This window comes from Chrysochloris asiatica, unplaced genomic scaffold (genome assembly GCF_000296735.1).
Source record: "Chrysochloris asiatica unplaced genomic scaffold, ChrAsi1.0 scaffold00181, whole genome shotgun sequence".
NCBI lineage: Eukaryota > Metazoa > Chordata > Mammalia > Afrosoricida > Chrysochloridae > Chrysochloris > Chrysochloris asiatica.
Window position 1 is genome coordinate 2931428 of NW_006408699.1, and position 22716 is coordinate 2954143.

The 22716-nt window shown below is 35.6% G+C and overlaps 2 protein-coding genes across 3 annotated transcripts in view; one reads left to right on the forward strand and one right to left on the reverse strand.

Annotated features, from left to right (window-relative positions):
• Positions 1-6955, forward strand: part of CD302 (CD302 molecule) — a 50698-nt gene extending 43743 nt beyond the window's left edge. The window contains exon 6 of the mRNA XM_006872026.1: positions 6619-6955. Within this exon, the coding sequence (XP_006872088.1) occupies positions 6619-6821 (203 nt within the window). The 3' untranslated portion in view covers positions 6822-6955. The remainder of the gene's footprint in view (positions 1-6618) is intronic.
• A 4777-nt stretch (positions 6956-11732) lies between these two features.
• MARCH7 (membrane-associated ring finger (C3HC4) 7, E3 ubiquitin protein ligase) overlaps positions 11733-22716 on the reverse strand; it is a 59003-nt gene continuing 48019 nt past the window's right edge. Inside the window, exons 7-10 of one of the 2 annotated variants that reach the window (XM_006872027.1) lie at positions 19817-19926; positions 16411-16524; positions 14702-14750; positions 11733-12297 (exon numbers count right to left, since the gene is read on the reverse strand). In XM_006872027.1, coding sequence (XP_006872089.1) covers positions 12239-12297; positions 14702-14750; positions 16411-16524; positions 19817-19926 — 332 coding nt within the window. In that variant the 3' untranslated portion in view covers positions 11733-12238. The remainder of the gene's footprint in view (positions 12298-14701; positions 14751-16410; positions 16525-19816; positions 19927-22716) is intronic. The other variant, XM_006872028.1, reaches the window with a different exon arrangement.

Below are 22716 nucleotides of genomic sequence, written 5' to 3' on the forward strand. Positions count from 1 at the left end.
ACTTTACAGTCTAATGCATTAACCCACAGCACCACCCCAGGAGTTTGGTCTTCCTTGTAGGCTATTATTCCTTCCTTATTATGCTATCACAGACGGTTTTGTACTCTTCAAGATAGATACTGATACTCTTTTTGTGGATAAATGAGACACTGTTCCTCTTCAGTTTGTCGTTCCTGGTGTAGTAAACCACATGATTGTCTAATTCAGAATGGCCACTATTAGTCCATTTCAGCTCACTAATGCCCAGGATATGGACCTTTATGCATTCCATTTAATTTTCAGTAACTTTCAATTTTCCTAGATTCCTTTTCAAATTATTAATGAGATATTTGCAACTTTTCTTCCCATTTTGAGTTGTGCCACATCAGTAAATGAAGGTCTCCAAAGCTTTGCTCCACTCATATCATTAAGGTCAAACACTACTTTGAGGAAGCAGCTCTTCCCCAGTCCTGAAGGGTTCATCTTATGGCACTCTTTCAGTGTTCTATTGCTGTTCACAAGATTGTCAGTGGCTAGTCCTTCAGAAGTGATCTGGTTCTCCTTCCTAGTCTGTCACAGTCTGGAAGCTCCCCTGAAACCTGCCCACCATGGGTGACCCCGCTGGTATTTAAAATACTGGTGGTATAGCTTTCAGTATCATAGCAACACAAAAGCCACCACAATATGACAAACTGACAGATGAGTGGTGAGCTTGTAGAGTTCTTGAAATATAATTGCTGGATCAGAAATGAATCTGTAACTTTTATCAATATTGAGATTATTCTAGAGAGTTGTACCATTTTTCATTCCCAATGGCAAAGTATGGTAACTTGTTATGAACCTTTTGTATTCTTTGTCAGTTGCATATTTTTTCTTCTCATAGCTTTGAGGTAGAAACTACACAAATCTTAAAATTTACAGCTTGAATTTTTCTGTATTCCTGTGCTTGGAGTCCTGGTGTGGCATAGTGGGTTAATGTGTTGAACCGCACAGTTGGCGGTTTAAGCTCGCCGGCCGCTCCTTGGAAACCCTATACAGGGTCGTTATGAGTAGGAACCGACTGGACGGCACTTCACATCAACAATCTATGTAACTACCACTCAGATCACGTGTAGTGGTTACCAATCAGGCTGCAAACCGCAAGGTCAGCAGTTAGAAATTACCAGCTATCCCATGGGAGAACGATGAGGCCTTCTGCTCCCATAAAGATTTACAGCCTTGGAAACCCTGCACAGGGTTGTTATGAGTCAGAACCGACTCCACGGCACATAACCACCACCACCACCACCACCACTCAGATTAAGGTATAGAACATTTGTCACCCCAGAAAGTTTCATTCCCCTTCCCCAAAATACCCTACCCTACCCACCATAGGTAATCACTACTCTTTCTCTTATCAGAGTTCCCTAATCTTGAACTTCACATAAACGTAATCCTTTGTCTGGGTTTCCATATTGCTTAATTTCACTCATGTTGCTTAACTTCACCCATGCTGTGTATATGTATATGGTACTCTTCTTTTGCTGTTCAATATTTTATAAGAATGTTTTTTTGTTTATTCTTGATGAATATTTGGATTGTCATCAGTTTGCAATATGAATAGAGAGCTGCCTGCTAATATTATAGAAGTCTTTTTTGGGGACTTGCTTTCTTGGGCATAATCCAAGAATAGAATTAGTGGGTTGTAGAGTTTATTAAGGATCCTGGTATAATGCTGTAAGATAAGCACTGGACCAATGGCACATAACAACTAACCACAAGGTTGTTGGTTTAAGCCCACCAGCTGCTCCTTGGAAACACTATGAAGGGTTGTTATAGCCTCAATAGCCAAAGTATATTAGAAAATATGGAAATCTTTCAAAATGGTTGAGCCATGTTACTTTCCTACTAGCTTTGCATGTGAGTTCCATTTGCTCCCATCTCCCCAATTGTTGTTAAGTACTGTTGAGTCAATTCTGACCCATAGTGACCCTGTATAGGGTTTCCAAGGAGCAGCTGGTGAACTTGAACCACTGACCTTGCAGTTCAAATGACTTTGCAGTCTGACGCGTTAGCCCACAGCGTCACAGCAGGGCTTTGTGCCCTTCCGGTCACTGCTTGCCCCATTGTGGGACGTTGTGGTACAGGGAGGATGCCAGAGACGATGAAACGTATTGTCAGTAGGCAAGAAAAGAGAAATGTCCCCAATAAGGACTGAAAATACTTACTGATGAAGATCAAAGACCACAGCCTTCAGTATGGGCTGCACCTCCATGTAAAGAAAACAAAAATCCTCATCACTGGACCAATAAACACCATCCATATAAATGAAGAAAAGATTGAAGTTGTCAAAGACTTCATTTTGCTCAGGTCAACCATCAACACTCATAGAAGCAGCAGTCAAGAAATCAAATGATATATTGCATTGGGCTAATCTGCTGTGCAAGACCTCTTTGAAGATGTCAATTTGAGGACTAAGGTGCACCTGACCCAAGCTATGGTGTTATCAATAATTTCATATGCATGCTTAAGTTGGATAGTGAATACGCAAAGCCATAGGAGAATTGATGCATTTGAGTTAGTGTTGGAGAATATTGAAAAGTACCATGGACTACCAAAAGAACAAATAGATCTGTGTTGGAAAAAGTACTGCCACAGTGCTCTTTGGAAGCCAGGATGGCCAACTTCATCTCTCATACTTCAGAAATATTGTCAGGAGGGACCAGTCACTGAAGAAGGATATCATATTTGTTAAAGTGGATAGTAGAAGAAAAAGAGGAAGATCCCCAGTGAGATGGATTGACACAGTGGCAGCATCAGTGGGCTTAAACAGAGCAACGATTGTGAGGTTGGCCCAGGACCAGGCAGTGTTGTGTTCTGTTGTGCATAGGGTTGCTCAGTCAGTACTGACTCCATGACTCCTAACAACAGTCCTAATAATGGTACTGCCAATCTCTGTTTGTAATGATCTTGTTGCAATTTTAATTTTTACTTTTTAGATGACATTGAGCACTTTTTCAAGTCATTTGGTTAGTTTTTGTCAAGTGCCAGCTAAGTCTTTTGTCTATATTTCTTTGAATTCCTATTGATTGGTAAATTTTTATATAGTGTAAATACAGCAAATCTTTTGTTAGAGGTATATTGTAAACATTTTCTTTCAGTTTGGGGGTTGCTATGATAAAACGCCACCACTCGTCTGTCAAGTTTGTCGTACTGTGGTGGCTTGTGAGTTGCTGTACAAAAATCCTCACCACTGGACCAATAAACTAGTCTTATTAATGAAGAAAAGATTGAAGCTGTCAAAGACTTCATTCTTCTTCGATCAACTATCAATACTCATGGAAGCAGCAGTCAAGAAATCAAATGACGTATTTGCATGAGGCAAATTTGCTGCACAACACCAATTTGCTGCACAAGACCTTTTTAAAGTGTTCAAGAGCAAAGACGTCAGCTTGAGGACTAAGGTATGCCTGACCCAAGCCATGGTATTTTCAGTAACCTCATATGGATGTGGAAGTTGGACAGCATAGAAATGATGCTTTTGAGTTACGGTTTTGGAGAATATTGAAATTGCCACGGGCTGCCAAAAGAACCGACAGATCTGTGTTGGAAGAAGTGCAGCCAGAGTGCTCCTTGGAGGCCAGGATGGCCAGACTTCGTCTCTCATACTTAGGACATACTGTCTGGAGGGCGCAGTCACTGGAGAAGAATGTCATGTTTGGTAAGTTGGAAGGTCAGAGAAAAAGAGGAAGACCCTCAGCGAGATGGATTGGCCAAGTGGCAGCATCAATGGGCTCAAGCGTGGCAACAATAGTGAGGTTGGCCCGGGATCGGGTTGTTAGGAGTTGGATACCGATTCGATGGCACCTAACAATGATAAAATTATGCTGGTGAAGAAGGGCCTAGGAATTGGTGTGTATATATTGGAGAGCTAAATCATTCTTTTATAGAAGAAAGTCAATATGAAGAAAGGGAGTGTAAGCGTGTTATTTGAAAACATGGAGGCAAATAATAAAAAAAACAAATGGTTACCTTTGAAATGTGGAAATTAAGGGCGTAGTACTATAGGATAAGCACTGGACTGTGAACCAGTTTGGCGTTCAAACCCACTAGCTGCTCACTGGAAACCCTATACAGGGTCGCTGTGAGTCAAAACTGACTGGACAGCACTAACAGCAGGAGCTAGTTTTTCATTGCATACCTTGTAGATTTTAAACTATGTACTTACAAAGATACACACACATAAATATAAACAGGTGTGGTGGCTCTATAGGACAAGCATTGGACTGCAAACTGAGCCCACCAGCTGCTCTGCAGGAGAAAGATGAGACTTTCTGCTCCTGCCAAGATTGAAAGTCTCGGAGACCCTATACAGGGTCAATACGAGTTGGAATTCGCTTGACAGCACTTAATAATAAATAGAAATTGAAATCATTTAGAGAACAAGATTATGCTGTCTGAAAACCATCTCATAGGGGAAGGAGTTTATAAAGATCATTAGAAAGTACTTTTACGGAATCCAAGTTCAGAAAAAGTTTTACAGTTGTGTGATAAATAATCGTGTTGCAGCCCAGAACTGAAATGTGCCCATATTTATGCACTCAGTCATATAGAAGTCACAGCAGTTAACTGAAGGAAGATTAGTAATACTGCACGGGTTTGAGAAGTGAATGCTTATTGTTTCATTCTGTTTGATTTTATTTTATTGTGTGAAAGCAGATTTAATTTCTACGATTTTTGCTTTTAAATCAGGACTAGGGAACAGCCATTATGTTTGTTAAATAAGCAATGGTGTTTTCTTTTTTAAATTATGTTGCAAATAACAGACTTCCTAATTTGGGACTATCCTTTGCTCCAGATATAAATCTTAGATATTGTAATACACAGCTAGGTTTTTTTGCTTTGAAATTGACTTTCTCTTTCAGTAGCTTGCAGCTTGGTAAAACGTTAAAAAACAAAAACAAAAAATCACTTGTAAAATGTGGAAGTACAAATAGTATATATATGCATATGCTTCCTGGCTGTTCCCCAACAATCTGAGTGTTGTGTAGTAAATCTAACTGGTCTCTAATTTTATAAAGCTGTGATTGAGTCTTCAAATTGTCAGTCTCTCAAATTGAGATTACCCTTTTCCATTATGATCATGTAATCACTATAAAAGTATATACGTAATATGAATGTTGTACACTGACTCCTTATAGATGATCTCATTGTTTTTGTTTACAGTAGTAAAGTCTATTTTTTGCATTACTGTATCAGTAACGAGTGCCAAGGTGCCAAGCAAAAATGGAGAGAATGCTAGATGTGATAGTTAAAGGTGTGTCAACTTGGCTGCACTGTGACTCCCAAGGGTCTGGCAGTCATATAGGTGTGGTCATCCTCCATTTGCAAGTAACACTGACATCTACAAAACCACCTGGTGTTTGGAACCTAACCATATTGTTAAATAGAGTGGATGTAGTGTGCACTTATTAGTAGACTTCTGGATGAACTTCTTCTCATTCTAGTGCTTCAAATAAGAAAATGGCTCTTTTCTTACAGGGTAAAGGCTGCTGGCTTTATGTAAAATCTTTTTTTTTAAATGTCAGTGTCTAAAGAGGTATATATAGCTAGAAGAATTTGACAATTATATAAAAATGTGTTATTTTATAAAGATAAAATTGTACAATAAAATTAGTTTAGAAAAAACCTCAAAATTTGAAAGGTTAGAGGTGAAAGCTTTATCCTGAAATGTTTGGTTGTTTTATTCAAAGAATACTGGCCAAATCTTTTATATAGAATGTGGGTATGAGATGTTATTAACTGCAGTATTTATAAAGGAGAGTACTACGTTAACAAGGAATCACTGGGTGGAGCAAACAGTTAAGAACTTGACTACTAATAGAAAAGGTAGTGGTTCAAGGCCACCCAGAGGTGCCTCAGAAGGTAGGTCTGGTGCTCTTGTGTCGGAGAGGTGACAGCCTTGAAAATACCAGAGCAAGTCTATTCTTTATATGAGATTTGCAATGAGTCAGAATCTACTCCAGCGATATTAACACCCCCCACAGTCCTTCCCTAATTGTGGCTACAAAATATCTGAGGACCAAAAAGAACTCAGTTGAGTCATTTCCTCACTCCTCCCAACTGTGTGCTTTCCAGCTGCCTGGAATTATTAAAAGTATCAGTGATCTCTCTCTCATCCTAAAATGACTGACTCAGACTTATTTTATCGGTCTGTACTTTTTACAAATCTCCATTTCTAAACACCAGCTGAAATGAGTTGAATTATATTGACATAACCATAATGCAAAAAATATACTTATAAAGATAAAATAATTCTAGGATGTTTTAAAATCTTTTAGATCCTTTTTACTATACATTGAGCAAGTTTGAATTTGTAGTCTCAGATTCAGAATGAAAAAGCAAATAGAATTGTTGTATAGCATTGATGTGAGTAATTTCTATTGTAGGATTTTGAAGCCTGGCCATTTTACAAGGTTAAGAAACAAATACTGACATGCTGTAATATGTGTGTAATTTATGTTTTGCTCATCAGTGTGAGAAATTCTTAGTACAGTGAAATATTTTCACAACGAAACCATGCTTGTGGTCTCGAAAATGAAGACATGCAATTTGTATAATATAATCTCCCATAAGTTCTTTTGTCTTTTTCCTTTTCAGATAACCACATTTTAATATCTGCTTTGGTGATTGCCAGCACAGTAATCTTGACAGTTTTTGGAGCAATTATATGGTTCCTGTACAAGAGAAATTCAGATTCTAATTTCACCACAGTTTTTTCAACTACATCCCAATCACCTTTTAATGATGACTGTGTTTTGGTAGTTGCAGAAGAAAATGAATATGCTGTTCAATTTGACTAAATTTTTGGTATAGCTCAGTTTATGATGTCAAAAAATCACCGAATCAGTGATTTGTGACAGAATTTAATATAAAACTTGGAATGAAAATTAATCTTTGTTATATTTTCATTTTACAGTAACATTATTTTCATGTAGTAACTGTTTCAAAACTTACATCTTCAAGTTGACTACAAATACAAAAGATTTTAGGACTGGAATCATCTTGATATAATTTAGTGATTTTAAATACCTCTTTCCCCACATGCAGGACCTTCCTCTTGAGGGAAGAAAGCTGAAAGCTCAAAACATAAAAATCAAATCCCAGGGTACTTGGATTTCTTGTTCTCTTCCCTTCTATTTATTGAACTACCTAGAATTTTTTTAAGAAGCACTGATGGTGTAATGGTTAAGTGCTTGGTTACTAACCCAAAGGTTGGTGGTTTGAATCCACCAGTCTGTCAGAGACTGATGTCATGGTCTGCTTCTGTAAAACTTACAGCCATGGTAACCCTATGGTGCAGTTCAGCTTTTTGTCATATAGGCTGAGTCCCAATGAGTACACTGCTGTTACTTTTAGGTGCCATCAAGTAGGTTCTTGTTCATAACAACCTTATGGGTAACAAAATGAAACACTGCCTGGTCTTGGTGATGGTGGTTATAGAGACCCTGCAGAGGGTTTCCGAGGCTGTAAATCTTTATGGGAGCAGAAAGCCTCATCTCTCTCCCAAACAGCTGGTAGTTTCCAAGTGCTGACCTTAAGGTTTGCAGCCCAATTCATAACCACTACGCTACCATAGAACTCCTTACTGCCTGGTCTTATGCCCTAATTGTTACATTGAGTCCACTGCTATCACTGTCAGTCCATCTCATCTGGGTCTTCCTCTTTTTCTTTAAATTAGAAAAAGATTCTACTATATTTAGTTTGTGCATGGTTTCTAGGTTTGTTTCTTTATTAATGAACAAGAGAGTAGGGGTAAGCCTGACTTTTAAATATAACTTACGTATTTGTGTCTTGATGCTGTTTTTATTTTGCAGATCACTAATATTTCAGTCTCCCTTTACAATCTAGATTTGACAGATCTTAACATCCCAACCTCAACATAATTTTATAATTTCCTTACTTTTACACAGAGCATTTTGGAAACAACCAGTATTTAGTACTGATTTAAAAAATAATCAAACGTTTAATAATATTTCATATCTTTTTTAAACAAAAACTTAGCTGTATCCATGAAGGCATGGAAAATGCTGGCAATGTACATTAATACATGTTATTCAAAATGTTTTTTATGAGTTTTTTTTTGCCATTGTAAGCTTTGCTAGCTAAAGTATCTCATGTTTCCCAACCATTGTAAATTTTATTCCTCAGTGACATAAAAACTATATAACAACGACTGAAGATGCTCAAGTTTTCAGTAATTTATTGTACATTTTAAGACAAAGGTGACAAAAATAATTTTGGGAGTTAAAAATAAAAATGAAAGCTGAAAGAAGAGTGATTTTCTTAAGCATTCTTTGCAGCTGAAAACCAATGCTGGACAAAATAAAGAATATATATACTACATAAAATATTTATGCCATTTAGAAGCCTAAAAGTTCAATGAAAGTAATCTCTCCTTAACCTCTACTCACTAATTATAGGGAATGTGTTTTTTAGTGGGGAGATATATTTGTGTGCATATAACAAGCTCAAAAAACAGTGAAGTGAGTACACGAATATATTGCAAACTGCACTGCATGGTCAAGGGAGCTGTTTGGTTTAAAAAAAAAAAAATGTATGAATGTGCCTGCTATTAGTGTAAAAATACAGTACCACAATCACACTAGCTAGACCAATGGCAACAAAGTGCAATCTGTTCCATCTGTTTTCATTTACTATCGAGTCAAAAACAACCCTTAAAACACAATAGACTTGTTAGACATGAATAACGAAAGTGATGACAGAAGACTGTGCACAGTATGGCCATGTGCCACACTAGCTATATTACACAAGCACAGAAAAAAATAATTATACTCCGTAAGAGCTTTACATTTCCAAGGTTTCCTGTAGTGACTGAGATGGCTATTTTAGCAAAGACTGGCAGTTCAAAACCCACCAACTACTGCTCAGAAACCCTATACAGGGTCACTATGAGTCAGAACCGACTTGCCAGCATTTAGCAATACAAGATAGATGTTACTTTTTGTTAATAATAGTGAACACTAACTTGGGACACCTTCTTGCTTTAACTATCTAAAAATCTACCAGTCCTAAAGAACTAAGGACTCCTGGTGTCATGTTATAGGACCAGCAATGGACTGTGAACCACATGGTCAGCAGCACAAACTCACCAGCTGCTCCTTGGACACCCTTTACAGGGTTGCTGTGAGTTGGAACCAATTCAACAGCACTTAACAACAAACAAGAACTAACACCATTTTTACCTCTTTCCTGACACTTTCTCTGACCATCTCAAGTGTCTATCTAACATTATACAGTGTCCAGTACAGTACTCATGAGATACATGCGGATATCTAAGTTAAAATTAAAGCCCTCAGTTACCTCAGCACCACATTTTAAAGGTTTAGTAGCCATATATGGTTAGTGACTATCATAATAGTAGATTATAGAAAGAACGATTTCCATAATGGCAGCAAGTTTTTATTAGACAGGGCTGCTCTAGAATTCCTCTCCCACTAAACTTATTTATAATTTTCTTAATATAAAGTCCAACAATTTTTTATCTAATCCAACAAAATTTTATACAATGGTTGTTAAGCACTGTGGTGTCATTTTCCCAGTGTAGTGGTTATGAATCGGGTTGTGAACCTTAAAGTCAGCAGTTTGAAACTAACAGCCACTACGTGGGAGAAAGATGAGGCTTCCTTCTCCCATAAAGATTTACAGCCTTGGAAACCCTGTACAGGGTTGCTATGTGTCGAAACCAACTCGATGGCACTTAACAACAATAACACCCTGGTGTGGCACTGTGGGCTAATATGTCAGACTGCAAAGTCGTTTGAAATGCAAGGTCGGTGGGTCAAGCTCACCAGCTGCTCCGTGGAAACCCTATATAGGGTCGTTATGGGTAGGAATTGACTCGATGGTGCTTAAAAACAACAAAACAGGCCCCTAGCAAGGAATCCTGCTGGCACTTTAGATAGGCACTGGCCTTACGCTAACCACAAGGTTAGTGGTTCAAACCCACCAGATGTTCTGAAGAGAAAGATGAGGCTGTCTGCTCCCATAAAGATCTGCAGTCTTGGAAACCCTATAGAGGTTGCCGTGCATCAGAACAGAAGAGCTTGGTAATGAAAAGCTACATTATCATTTTCTTTACATGTCAGAGCATCTGTAACGGGCCTGTGTATCTTTTTAATAGTTAAAAGAAATTTGACCATTCAAACCTTTGTTTTTAAAAAGTATCAAAAATAACATAGGTTGGCTGTTTACTATTCAAAAATGTAGAATTGCTTTCTTCAACATTTTAATTTTATAGCTAATAGTTACAATATTATTCCTATGTTTACATGATTATGCAAAGAAACATTTTTAACTAAGTTTTTTCAAGTATCTGAACTCTTTATTTTTTTTTTAGCAGCGCATGTTCTCTTTCTAAATTTAATGTTAGAAATAGATAACCAATTAAAAGATGCTTCCTATTCCTGTAGTGCCATATTTACAATGTATTATATAATATGACAATAGCTAAACATTAAGTGGTACTAAGGAACTAGGATAAGTACTGGGCTACCAACCACAAGGTCAGTGGTTCAAACTTATCAGCCACTCCTTAGAAATGTCTTGAGGACACTTAACAAGAAGGAACTACAAGAATAAGGTTCAAACCACTGTCTATGTATCACTGTCATTTAGTATTTAATGAAATTATATATATAAATTTTATGCATGCAAATGGAATATTTTGTTACCAGCTCATTAAAATTTTTAAATAAAAATTTTCATGACTTAAGCATAAGTCTTAAAGATTTTCCTGTTGAATTCTAATAAAAATACAAATGTTTCAACCCAAAGCATCCTCAATGGGCCATAAAATAGATACTGAATCTGCTATCTTTAAATTTGTATTTTTTGCTTTAAGTAAGGCAATCAAAGATAATTACATTACAATTGAGCAAATATGTTTTAGAAACATTTTAGTAGTGAGAATTTGACATGTTAATAAAATTCCTGGGTATCTGGTTTGAAGTATTTTATTTTGAGCACCAGTAAAAAGGAAACATTTCAAACTTAACATATGCCAATTAATCTACACTTTATTTTGAGCTGTCACACACAATACCAACAAAATGCCTGATAGTGAGCAAGTTTGCTCATTTCTCTTTGAGGAACTGCTATTTAACTTCTTGTTGTCATGACCCAGATTATAACCTGAAGCTACCTGGAGGTGGTTTTTAAGTTTATTGTAAGGGTACTGATAGAGGAAACTAGTGTCACATAAGTATACAAAAAACTCATGACCACAGTGTAGAATGATTCATGGTCCAAAAGTGGTGAAAATACTGTCATCAAATAAATGCTCAGACTTACCAACGAATGGTTAAAAATGGGCAAGAATCAGTTTATTAATATCATATTTATCTATAAAGAGGTGATAACACTAAAAAACACATTGAAAACCAGTGTTTTAAACTTCAAATGTGGAACTTTAAAATATTCCATAAACTTGAGATTGCAGTAATTTTTTAACCAAATAAGCATTTTGCTGGCAATTCTGATATAATTTATAGTTGCAATATTCCTAAAAGGAATATCTACATACTATGACCTACCAAATAGTATCTGTACTTTGTAAAACAATACCAAAAAAGTCATCCATCAGTTCTATATTTTCTATTTATATACTTTGTTAGGTGAATTTAGAATTCAAATTAAATTTGGGTACCTAATATAATTTTCTTCAGAAAATTCTCCACATTCATTTTTCTGTTAAACACTGGAAGCAAATGATTATCAAAATGAGACTGCAACTTAAGGCAAAATAATAGGAAATAATAATAGGTACCATTCGTCAGCTTCTTTTGAAAACATTTTATCCCACTTTTTTCACTAACAAGAGTAAAGCACGAACATTTTTCATAAATATGACTACAGTAATCAGAACACACAAAAATATTTGAAAGTGAGCATTGCTTCGATATTTAAAACAAGGGTAATACTTTCCCACTCACCAAAAAGAAAAATACTTTTGATTACCAGTTTATAAAACATCAGACTCACTGGCCATGTTAAAAGGTCCAGCAGTGAAATTTTAGTTCAGTAACACTTGAGAATGAATATATACATACATGCATATTTTTGCATATATATATATTCATTATATGTATATTGATATAGTAAATGTATTTAATAGGCATTCCCCCACAAAATTAATCAGTACTTAATTGCCAATTTTAATAAACACTTGTTCACAGATCATCCATTGTTTTATATGAAGTTAGGCAATGTCAAATGCTCTGTTATGGTCTCCATCTTCTTCAGAATCATCCTCTGAAGCTGTTGAAAGAAAACAGGATTATCAAGAATGATTTTAACAATAGTGAGAATTGGAGATGTAAACATGAAGCCAGAACAGCAATGACTTTAAAATTATAATCCCAATTTAGTAAACTGTTTGATAAAAATGATGACAGGGTTAGGGTGATACCCATCCACAACATCCCCAACACCACATATATTTGTAATTCATTTACAGTTGTTATAAAAAATGAAAATGTTTTTAAAATAAGGCTAGAGTGTTTCCTGGGGCGGGGAAGTGAAAAAAAAAATTTTTTTTTTTTTTTTGAGATCAACTTGTATTCATAGAAATTTTAATGATAGATATATATGCTTGAGGAAGAGTGAATTTAAGCCAAGTGCTCTCACACACCTGAGTGGAATCTGGCTTATTACTGCTGCATCCGATGAGAATGAAAAAAATATATATACATAGAAATATAGGTTATGGGTGCTTTTGCAACTTACAACAGAGCCATGTCTACATAATGGCAAAACAAAGGCTTTATTTAGTAAGTCAATATAGCTTTATATAGACACAGTCTAAGTTAAGAAAATTGAAGACAGTAAGTTGAGATTGTTTCCTACTATTTCTCTATACTGTCAGAAACTTACCACTCATGCAGCATTTCTGACCCTAATTTACATTAAGAGTCCATTCTGGCTCAAGAGTTAACATTAAGTATAAAATTAAATAATCCTGCAAACTGCTTGCTGTCTTTATGTATGAAAATGAAAAATCATCAAAGTAAAAACTAATCAGGATCTTTCCTATTAAGAAGATCAGTAAGGTTAATGTATACTCCTTCTCATATTAATACTAGGCAATTTAAGAACATCCAGCAAATGGTGCTGTGGGTTAATGCGCCACACTGCAAAAGGCCATTTGAACTGCAAGGTCGGTGGCTCAAGCTCACCAGTTACTCCTCAGAAACCCTACACAGGGGCGTTATGGGTCGGAACTGACTCCACGCACGTAACAACAACCACAACATAAATGAAACAATTTCTATATTTAAAAATATATTAATTTATCCTACAGAAGTCTTAAATCCATTTAAGAGAGATGATATTAAATGTGTATTTCTAACTGTGCTGAATCAGAAAAAACGCTATAGTTATGTTTTATATACTACCTGGGAGAAATATCAAACTAAAAAGAAAAGCAGTTTTCTTGAAGGAAATTTCTCATACTTTTCATACCATTAACATCAAAGGAGAGGAAACTTCAGTTGAAACCTATTTTCAGAATATACTAATTCTTTGGTACTTGAGAGTGAACATATGTACCCACAACTTTTACTCTCAGTGGAGTCTGAGTGTATTTCATCTCCATTTTTTCCTTTTCTCTTACACGTTGGGAATAAAAACTGCTTGTTACGGAAATGAAATTTTACATGATGTTAGCTCCTTAAAAATGTGAGTGAAATTTACACTGAATGAAATTACCATCACATTTGGAAAAATATAAATTGTTTAAAAAAAGAGATGAGATACTTGTATTAATCAACATAAGGAATCTAACATAAGGAATCTAAGCAAGAAGTGTTACCAAATGGTGCCCCACTGACTCTTTTATATATATTGTGAAATATAATAACTAAAATTATGAAAATACATTGCCTAATTATACCTCAAAATTAAATATAGTTTAACTTTAATGACAAAAATACATGTCTTAAAATATTTAAGGAATGTTTTGATGAGTCCTTCTCAAAATTTCCTTCAAATGATGCTAACTTTCTCTAAAGGTAAAAAATGTTACACATTCTATAGAACAAGTGTTTTGAGGACAATAAATTATAGAAATCAACGGAAGAGAATGAATTTAAAAATACTAAGAGTGTACTAGAATCTGATGGTGGGAGAAGCTTCGGATAAAAAGTAAAGTAGGTAGAGATTGGTGGAGAAAATGTTGAATTCCAGCCCTGTTCCAGAGCCACCACTATCTGTGTCCACCTAGTTAGTATGAGGCACTCTCACAGTTGTAGGCGCTTGCAGTACGGGCAGATGCCACCAAAGACTTGGACATCAGTGCCATCACAAAAGAGCTCAGGCAGAAGTCCAAATTCTGGAGCTGACACCTCATGAAAGGTCCATGACTGAGGAGCAAAAAAACAAAAACCTGGGATTTCTGTCAAGGACTCCCAAACAGAACCCTTTATCCCCTTTTCATAAAACCATACCTAAGCCCACGGGAAATTTTTCATTTCTTCTTTACTCCTACTGAAAAATTCTAACAGATACTTAGTGGCTTGATTAGTAGTTCATTTTGGTATGGTCAAGTCTATCTATAAATGAAGCTCCCATTAAGCTATAAAATACTTAAGGTCTAGGTTTTACTTTCTGTGTTTAATTTGCAAAAGTAAATTCAACAAGTCTGGGGAGGGGAAATTCCACCTACTTTCGAGATCTTCCATATGTGCCTGAAGAGTTCTTGCAAGGTTAATAAACTAGAAACAATGCAGAAAGAAATACAGTAGTTTAAATGTTGCAAATAGATCCAAAGAGAATTAGTATAGGAGACTCATTTCTACTGAAAAAGTTAAACACCATATAAAGTCTTTAAATAGGGAACTTTCTCCCCATCACCAAAAATTACAAGCTTAAGGGTATTTTTTGGGAGCAGATACAATAAAATCATTTTAACCACTGTTATTGTCTTCTTTTCTTTTATAAGCACACTAAGTTCCTGTTATAAGGAGCTCTGGTAGCGTAGTAGTTACGAATCGGGTTGCAAACCTTAAGGTCAGCGGTTCGAAACTACCAGCCGCTCCGCGGGAGAAAGATGAAGCTTTCTACTCCCGTAAGGATTTACACCTCGGAAACCCTTTACAGGGTTGCTATGAGTCGGAACCGACTCGACGGCACTTAACAACAACAAGTTCCTGTTATAGGAACGTCTAACTTGCAACAAATTCTTCATCACTATCACCACCTTCACATGCAGGTTTTAAAATCACTAAAAAGTTTCTTGCACTAAACTAAAGTTAAATAAAAATTCCCTACAAATCTGACTAAAAGACATGCTTAGAAATGGGCTTTTTTGTAACCTATCTGCATACCATTTAAAAAAATTGGAACCAAATAAATTCAACTTTAGTGGCTGTGTTTTTGCTAGAAACTCAAGAACTGCTTATGTTTCTGCCTAATGATTGAAGAGTCTTGGTATGGCGCTCTAGGATAAACACTGTGAGGTCAGTGGTTCACATCCACTGTTTAATTTACATTTAATTCTATATTAAGGAAAAATTATAAAAATGACTCCCACATGTTAATATTAACTAGTTTTTACCTTTTACAAAGCCATAAAAAGTCAATAGACTTATTTTATATGGCTGATTCATTCTGAATAAATACTTTTACAATCAATGCACAGCTTTATATAAAAAAATGAAGAATATATTTGACATATTTCAAGACTTGAAGTATTTAGAATGCTACAATAATAACATATATAGAGTCTAATGTCTCCAAAAAGTAATGGTCAAGGCAACAGAATATTATGTTTCTTCCAATACATTGAGATAATACATAACATTTATTTACAAATACAAGGATGCTTGGAAAAGTTCATTAAAAAAATGCAATTTAAAGGTAATGGAATTTTATTTTTAATCCACCCTCATACATAACACAAACACCTAGTCTAAACAGTTTATTAAAGCTGACAATGCACATAGTAAACACCAAACAGTCCATATTTTAAATAGTTTATAATATGGAAATGTAAAGAGCACTGGGCAGTAACAAATAACTGAAGTTAATTTCCCAAATGGTTGGTTTTTGGAGGTTAGTTTCAGGTTTCAAAGTTATAATCCTAAGGGTTTTTTGTTTTGTTTTGAATTAAAAAGCAATTTTGTCCCTGTTTTTCATTGAGATATATTCCAACTCCCTTCAAGAGCTAAAAAATTAATTCTTCCATCTCAAAACTAGTCTTAAGAGAAAATCAGGCTGGAAGGAAGGAAGACATTTTCCAGAAATTTCTATTAAATCTATAATCTCCATTTTAAAGTTAAGAGATTCCCCCAAAGGAATCTTTTGCCTTTCTAAGGCAAAAACTTGCTGTTGCTATATCATATCTTCCCTTCTCCCCACTTCAATGTTACTTACTCGGACACGTGTGCTTGGTTCACTTGTATTTCCCATCATGTCAGAAAAGCTTTGTTCGCACAAATGCAACAATACAACTAGGTAGAGACCAGAGCTGATAAATTCATATTCAGCCTTTAATAGGGAAGCAAACAAAAGAAGAGGAAAAATATGTAGAAAGGAAAATTAGTACAACTGAGATTGATATCCACAATACATTGATAAAGGAATTAATATCTGGTTCATAGTAATGGATACTAAGGATAATGCACTGTCTACTAAAAGTGGAAATAAAAAAGATGTCATTCAAAATTTAATAAAAACTCTGAATAATGCTATATAATAAGTCCAAATGGCTGTGAATATCATCTCTATTCTGATATAGTCTCTTCCTTTATACGGAGGCTTCAAAAAGTCCACGGAAAAATTCCATCATCCTTCAAATCCATGTTTTCCACAAACTTCCTCCCCTGACACACAAACTTTTGAAGGTCCCTCAAATGAGCATAGGACTTAAAATCATTCAGTGGTAGAATGAATGCTTTGGAGTATGACAGATCTATACAAATGGTTATATATGTTGTTGTTAAGTGCTGTCAAGTCAGTTCTGCTGCATTAGCAACCCTGTATAGGGTTAGTGATTGGTGGGTTTGAACTGCAAACTCAAAAAAAAGTCAGCAGTTCAAACCAACTCCGCGCTCCAGTGCTTATCCTATAGCGACACACCAGGACTCCATAGTTGTGTGTTGTTGTTGTTAAGTGTTGTCATGTCAGTTCCAACCCATAGCAATCCTATAATCACTTAGAAACTATCATTCATAGTTAAATCAAGACACTACTATAACTAAAATGTATTCTGATAGCTCAAGTGTCTTTTGCATAACACACCTAAATTACATACATTAAGGTAGTAGAATAATTTTCTCATATAACTCACACAGAAGTTTGTAGTGTATAAAAACAATTTGGTTTACAATGATTGTGAAGTGATTTAATACAAATCATGAATAGAAATGTTACTAACAATTTAATCTGCTCTGGTTTTTATACAGTAAGAAATGTTAACTTATACTAGTTTTGGGAGTAATTAAATTAATTTGCAGTAAGAATTTGAAGTTCTTACTTCAATTTAGAAAATTTGGTAGCACAGTGGTAAATAGGGTTTGGCTGACAACTGAAAGGCTGGCAGTTTGAATTTACTACATTCTGTGGGGAATAAAAAAGATGTAGTAGTCTTGATTTCATAAAGATTTACAGCCTTGACTATTGGGGCAGTTCTACTCTGTGTTACAGGGTCGCTGTGAGTCAGAATCCGCTCTGGAGCTGTGAAGAGGTGGGTGGATGATGGTGATGAAGTCGCACATCATCCACCCACCCCACCCCTCCACTGCTTTGAGCATAATCCAAGTGGTTATTGGATTTTATTGAGTATTTTTAAAAATTAGAAATTATGCTTCTTATAAATGTCTCACAGAGTGATTATTTTACTTGTTTTTAACTTAGAAGGAAATCACATATCCAGAAGATATTTAAAAAAAAAAAAAAATCTTGAAAGATGAAGTCACTGGACAATGAGGAAATAAAATTGTTTATCTAAATGCTGAAAATGCTGCTGGTTGTCAGACCACTAGGGTCCATGACTCACACAGAACAAACAAGTTTAAATCAGGAAGTTTAATTAAGGCTACCATTGTTTTTACAATAACTCCACCTAACATTTCCTAACACTCCTAAATTATTTAAGATTATAGGTCATTAAAATAATTGGACAACAATAAAAACATTCCTCGCTGAATTGAAAAGAATTATCTAAATTTAAGATCCACAACTGAAAATATAGATTAAGGGAAAAAACAAGAATTTTTGTCCATAAAAACTACTGTGGAGATTTAAAGACAATTCCTTGATGAAAGTAATTTCTTTTTGGAAATTGGCTCTTTAGAAAATAAATAGCGTAGCATCTGTGCTAAATATCTAATGCTCCATTCTTTTGATCAGTGACTCTCAACCTGAATAAATCAGGTTCAAGGGACCAACTTCAAGGGATCTATGAATCTCTTAAATTATATGAAGGGTTGTGTCTATGTATTTTCTAAGGAGGGCTCAATGGATTTCTAGAGACCCCATTACATACCCTTATATTTAAAAAGTGTCCACAAGAGGTGACATATATCATTTATATGAAATATCTAGAATAATATGTACATTAATAGAGACAGGAGACAGAACATAGACTGGTAGTTTCCAGAGGTTGAAGTAAGGGTAGAGTGGAAGAGGAAGAAGCAGAAACAAGTATTTGGTGTGACGAAAATGTTTTGGAATAGAGGTGGTGGTTGAACAACATTATGAATGTACTAATTGCTGCTGAATTGTACATTTTGCTTATTTTGAATTGTTCACTTTAAAATGGTTAATTAATTCTGTCACATTAATCTCACCAAAAAAAGGTGTCCATTGTCCCTTCATTTAAAAACTGTTTTCAAGCATTCTGTGTATCCCTTTGACATTATATTTTTTTTTTATAATACAGATGCTAACCACAATTTAATACCTTTGTTCTAGAATCACCCCTGCAATCTCTTTTAGCATCTATTTTCCCCCATCAGAATGTTCATTTAGTAAGAAAAAGGGTAAAAATATTGAGCTCTTCACTCTTCAGTATATAACTTAAATCTCCTTTCTCTCTTTTTAATTTAAAGCTTCAAGAAACAAAAATCAGCAAGCAAACCAATTATTTAGGGCCAGGGAGCAGAGTTATAAATAACTGATGGAAATCTTTGAAAAGGAAATTGAATACAAATATAAAGCAACCTTGACATTATTTGCCACATAAAGGCTAGCCTCAGTGATACAAATACCGAAGAAAAGGAAAGTGAGAACAAGAACTTGGAATAAAAGCTATCTCATAAAGTGTATGTGCAACATATTTTATGAAGTATAAGGCAGGAATGGGGAGGAAGGAAGGAAGGAAAATGGTACAGATACCATGGGCCGAAAAGACAGACAGAAAACAATATAAAAAATTCTTCTTACATAAAAAAATACAGAAATAGGAAGTGGATACATGGCTTCCTGTTTATTGCTTCTTCCATTACTGAGACATTCATAACTGAGACAGCTAAGGGGAAATAGGTGGGCATGCCTACTGTGGACCACTGTTTTGCATCTGTAGTAAATTCAGGTTTATTTAGAAAGCATATGATGAATTTTATCTTAATAAATGTAAAACCTGTGACTTGGTTATTTGTCTATCACTTAACAAAAAGTTACAGGAAGAAGCAAAGAAAATAACGAAATTATAATACCTAATGCAGTAACACTGTTATTATTTTAGTGCAAGGTTTCTGACCATGACTTAATCTTTTCTTCAAGAGTTGTCCTTTAAGCATAGAATGGACACTTACCAAATTAGGCAAAATATACTAACTTGTTCATTTGCATGGGCTCTATGCAGTTCATGAATATCAAAATCCTCCAAGTTAAGCTGCAACTTCTCTTTACAAAGTTCACAGGTGGTTACTGCTTCTAGTGAAGAACCTGTTAAAAATTAAATTGCAAATGAAGCTTATGTTTGCTGTGTGTTTCCACAACTCATGTTTTTCCTGTTAAATTTTAAGTTTAGACTATGAAAATCTTATAGACTGATAAGGTAGATAGACATACAAAAGATTGCCATGAACTAACAATGTCTCCTAAAATAGTACTCTGTAACCCCGGCATGCATGTCAAGTCTGGTATTTAAGCCTCTAACTACTATTTATGCCTGCCTTTTTTCCCCCCACTCTCCTGAACATTCATTTATTCTTGATCACAGGTAGCTGACATTAGAGGCAATGGCTTGTCATCTGTACATGCTATTTCTGCCTTAAATAGCTTGGCATGATGCCATAAAAACAATGTTTAATAATACAGGTTCTCAAACAAATAGTTACACACAGAGCAGTATTCTTTGATGTGACAGCATATCTAAGACCTTTAAGAAATGTGCCTGTCTTATGGGTTAGGCGGGCAAAAAGGTAATGCGTATTTGTCCAGATCAAAGCAGCTCCTTCTGTTCTATATGCACTCTACATATGGTTACCTCTTTGCTTCATGCTCCAATTTAGAGGGCTGTAAGAAGTATGGGTGGCACAAAACAGTTTGTAATTGATTGCTACACTAAAGGATGATGGGTTAAACCCACCCAGAGAAATCTGAAGAAGAAGGCCTGGCAAACTGCTACTACAAAGATTACAGCTGAGACAACTCCTATAGAACAGTTTTACTCTGTAACACATGGGGTCACATAGTTAGGGCACAAGACTTGTCTAATAAACATGTACTCCCCTTTTTCATGTCTACGTTTGCTTTAACACAGATTAACAAGAAAGAAGTTTAAATTTAAATCAGTTAGCATTTGGACTCCTAGTAGTATCAGCACTGGACTGTGCACCATAAGGCTGGCAGTTCAAACCTACAAGCTGATCCTTGGAAGCCCTATACAAGGTCACTCACTATGTGCCAGAAAAGCATTTGCTGAGGCCTGCTTAGTCAAGTGTCTTCAAGGAACTCATAGACTGTAAGAACTAATGTTATCAAATTCCAACCATTTTTTTTTTAATTGTAAAATTTGACATAACGTCCAAGACAGCAGTAGTACCCTAAGTGCATGTTCTAGAAAACAGCTCAAAGGAAAATGAGTGTAAATCTGGTATTTGTTGTGTCAAAGTGTTCTGTAAACAGTGAGATTATACAACGTCACACTCGTACATTGCTTAATCCAAGCCTTTTTTGATTTTATATCACCTCCGTCAATAGACTCTCATTGCATTTGCCTAAACTTGTACTGTTGCTGTTACTGTTATATGCTGTAGTCTTTAGATTCATAGCAACCCTGTATAGGGTTTTCAAGGAGCAGCTGGTTGGTGTGAACCACTGACCTTGCAGTTAGCAGTCCAGTGCATATCCTGCAGTGCCAAAGTAGGGTTTAGCAGTTCAGATATAGCAGTTGCTTTGAACAAATCTTTTACAAAAGGAATATTTGGGTCAGTATGAGGAAAGTTTCTGAAACAAGGCAGGGAGCTTTTAGTTGTTGAGGTTGACACACTCATTTGACCTTATCTAACAAAGTAACTATTACTACTATAGTTGTTGTTAATGCCGTCAAGTCAATTATGACTCACAGTGGCTCTGTATATGGTTTCTGAGGAGTGGCTGCTTGGGTTGAACCACGGATCTTGTGGTTACCAGTACAGTGCTTAACCTACAGCACCACATCAACCTTTGTATTTACCACATACATGGCACTGAGAAACTATTTACTAGCATTATCAACAACCCAATAAGGTAAGTATAACTCAATTTTACTGATGATGAAACTGAGGTCCAACCCCAACCTACTAAGAATCTTCAAAACTGGGTCTAAGGTATTTGTATTTAAAAAAAAAAAAAAAAAAAAAACTCCAGTAGATGATTTTGATCAGTAACCAGGATTGAGAACCAATGTTCATAACTTCAGGTTCTATAGCTAGTTTGAGCCAATATTCAAAATCTAGGCTGCTTCTTAAAATACAACATTCTCAAGCAATTTCTACTTTCCTCTTAACCAACAATAGCAATCGAGGTGAGGAGTCATGCTAGTTCTTTGTATTTGGTCACACTCAACATTTCTGGGCCCTTACTAAGTGTCAAGAACTATGCTAAATACCTCTTTCATTTAATCTTAATAAAATTACAGGCAAGTATCTAATAAAGCCTGTGAGACTGCCGTATTGCCGTATTAGGCAAGAGAAGCTGCTATAAGGTGCGAATGCATGCCCAAGAAACTTGTCAGCATAGTTTAGAGCTGATACTCTTCTAAACTCCTAAGAAGGAGGCCTTTGCTTACCTCTGTACTAACACACTAGTATAAGTTGTAGAAGAGAACAGTTGTTTTTTTCCAGTAACCCCATAGTTTCCAGCTTGAAGTGTTTACCACGTACTTTCCTCTAACAATTATTAAAATGAATCCCATTATACTTCATAACCTATTGGTCTATGTCACCAAACTACCATTATCAGACCTTTAATCTCACAGGTATGTATATTTATTAATCAGATCCAAATTCCTACTCTTTCCATCCTATTAGTCATTTCTACTATGCCCTATATATATTAATCATGGTCTAACATCAGTAAATTCCTCTAGCAATTAGCTTCTTTTTGAAATGATCCTTCAAATTTATGTCTGAGCCACAATTCCTTGTACTACCTTAGGACCAGAAAGTGGGTGTAGATAACCTTCCTTCCACCCACTGCTGTTTCCAAATCTTTATATGCCCCCTTATTCATGAGTGACTTTGGGACCTG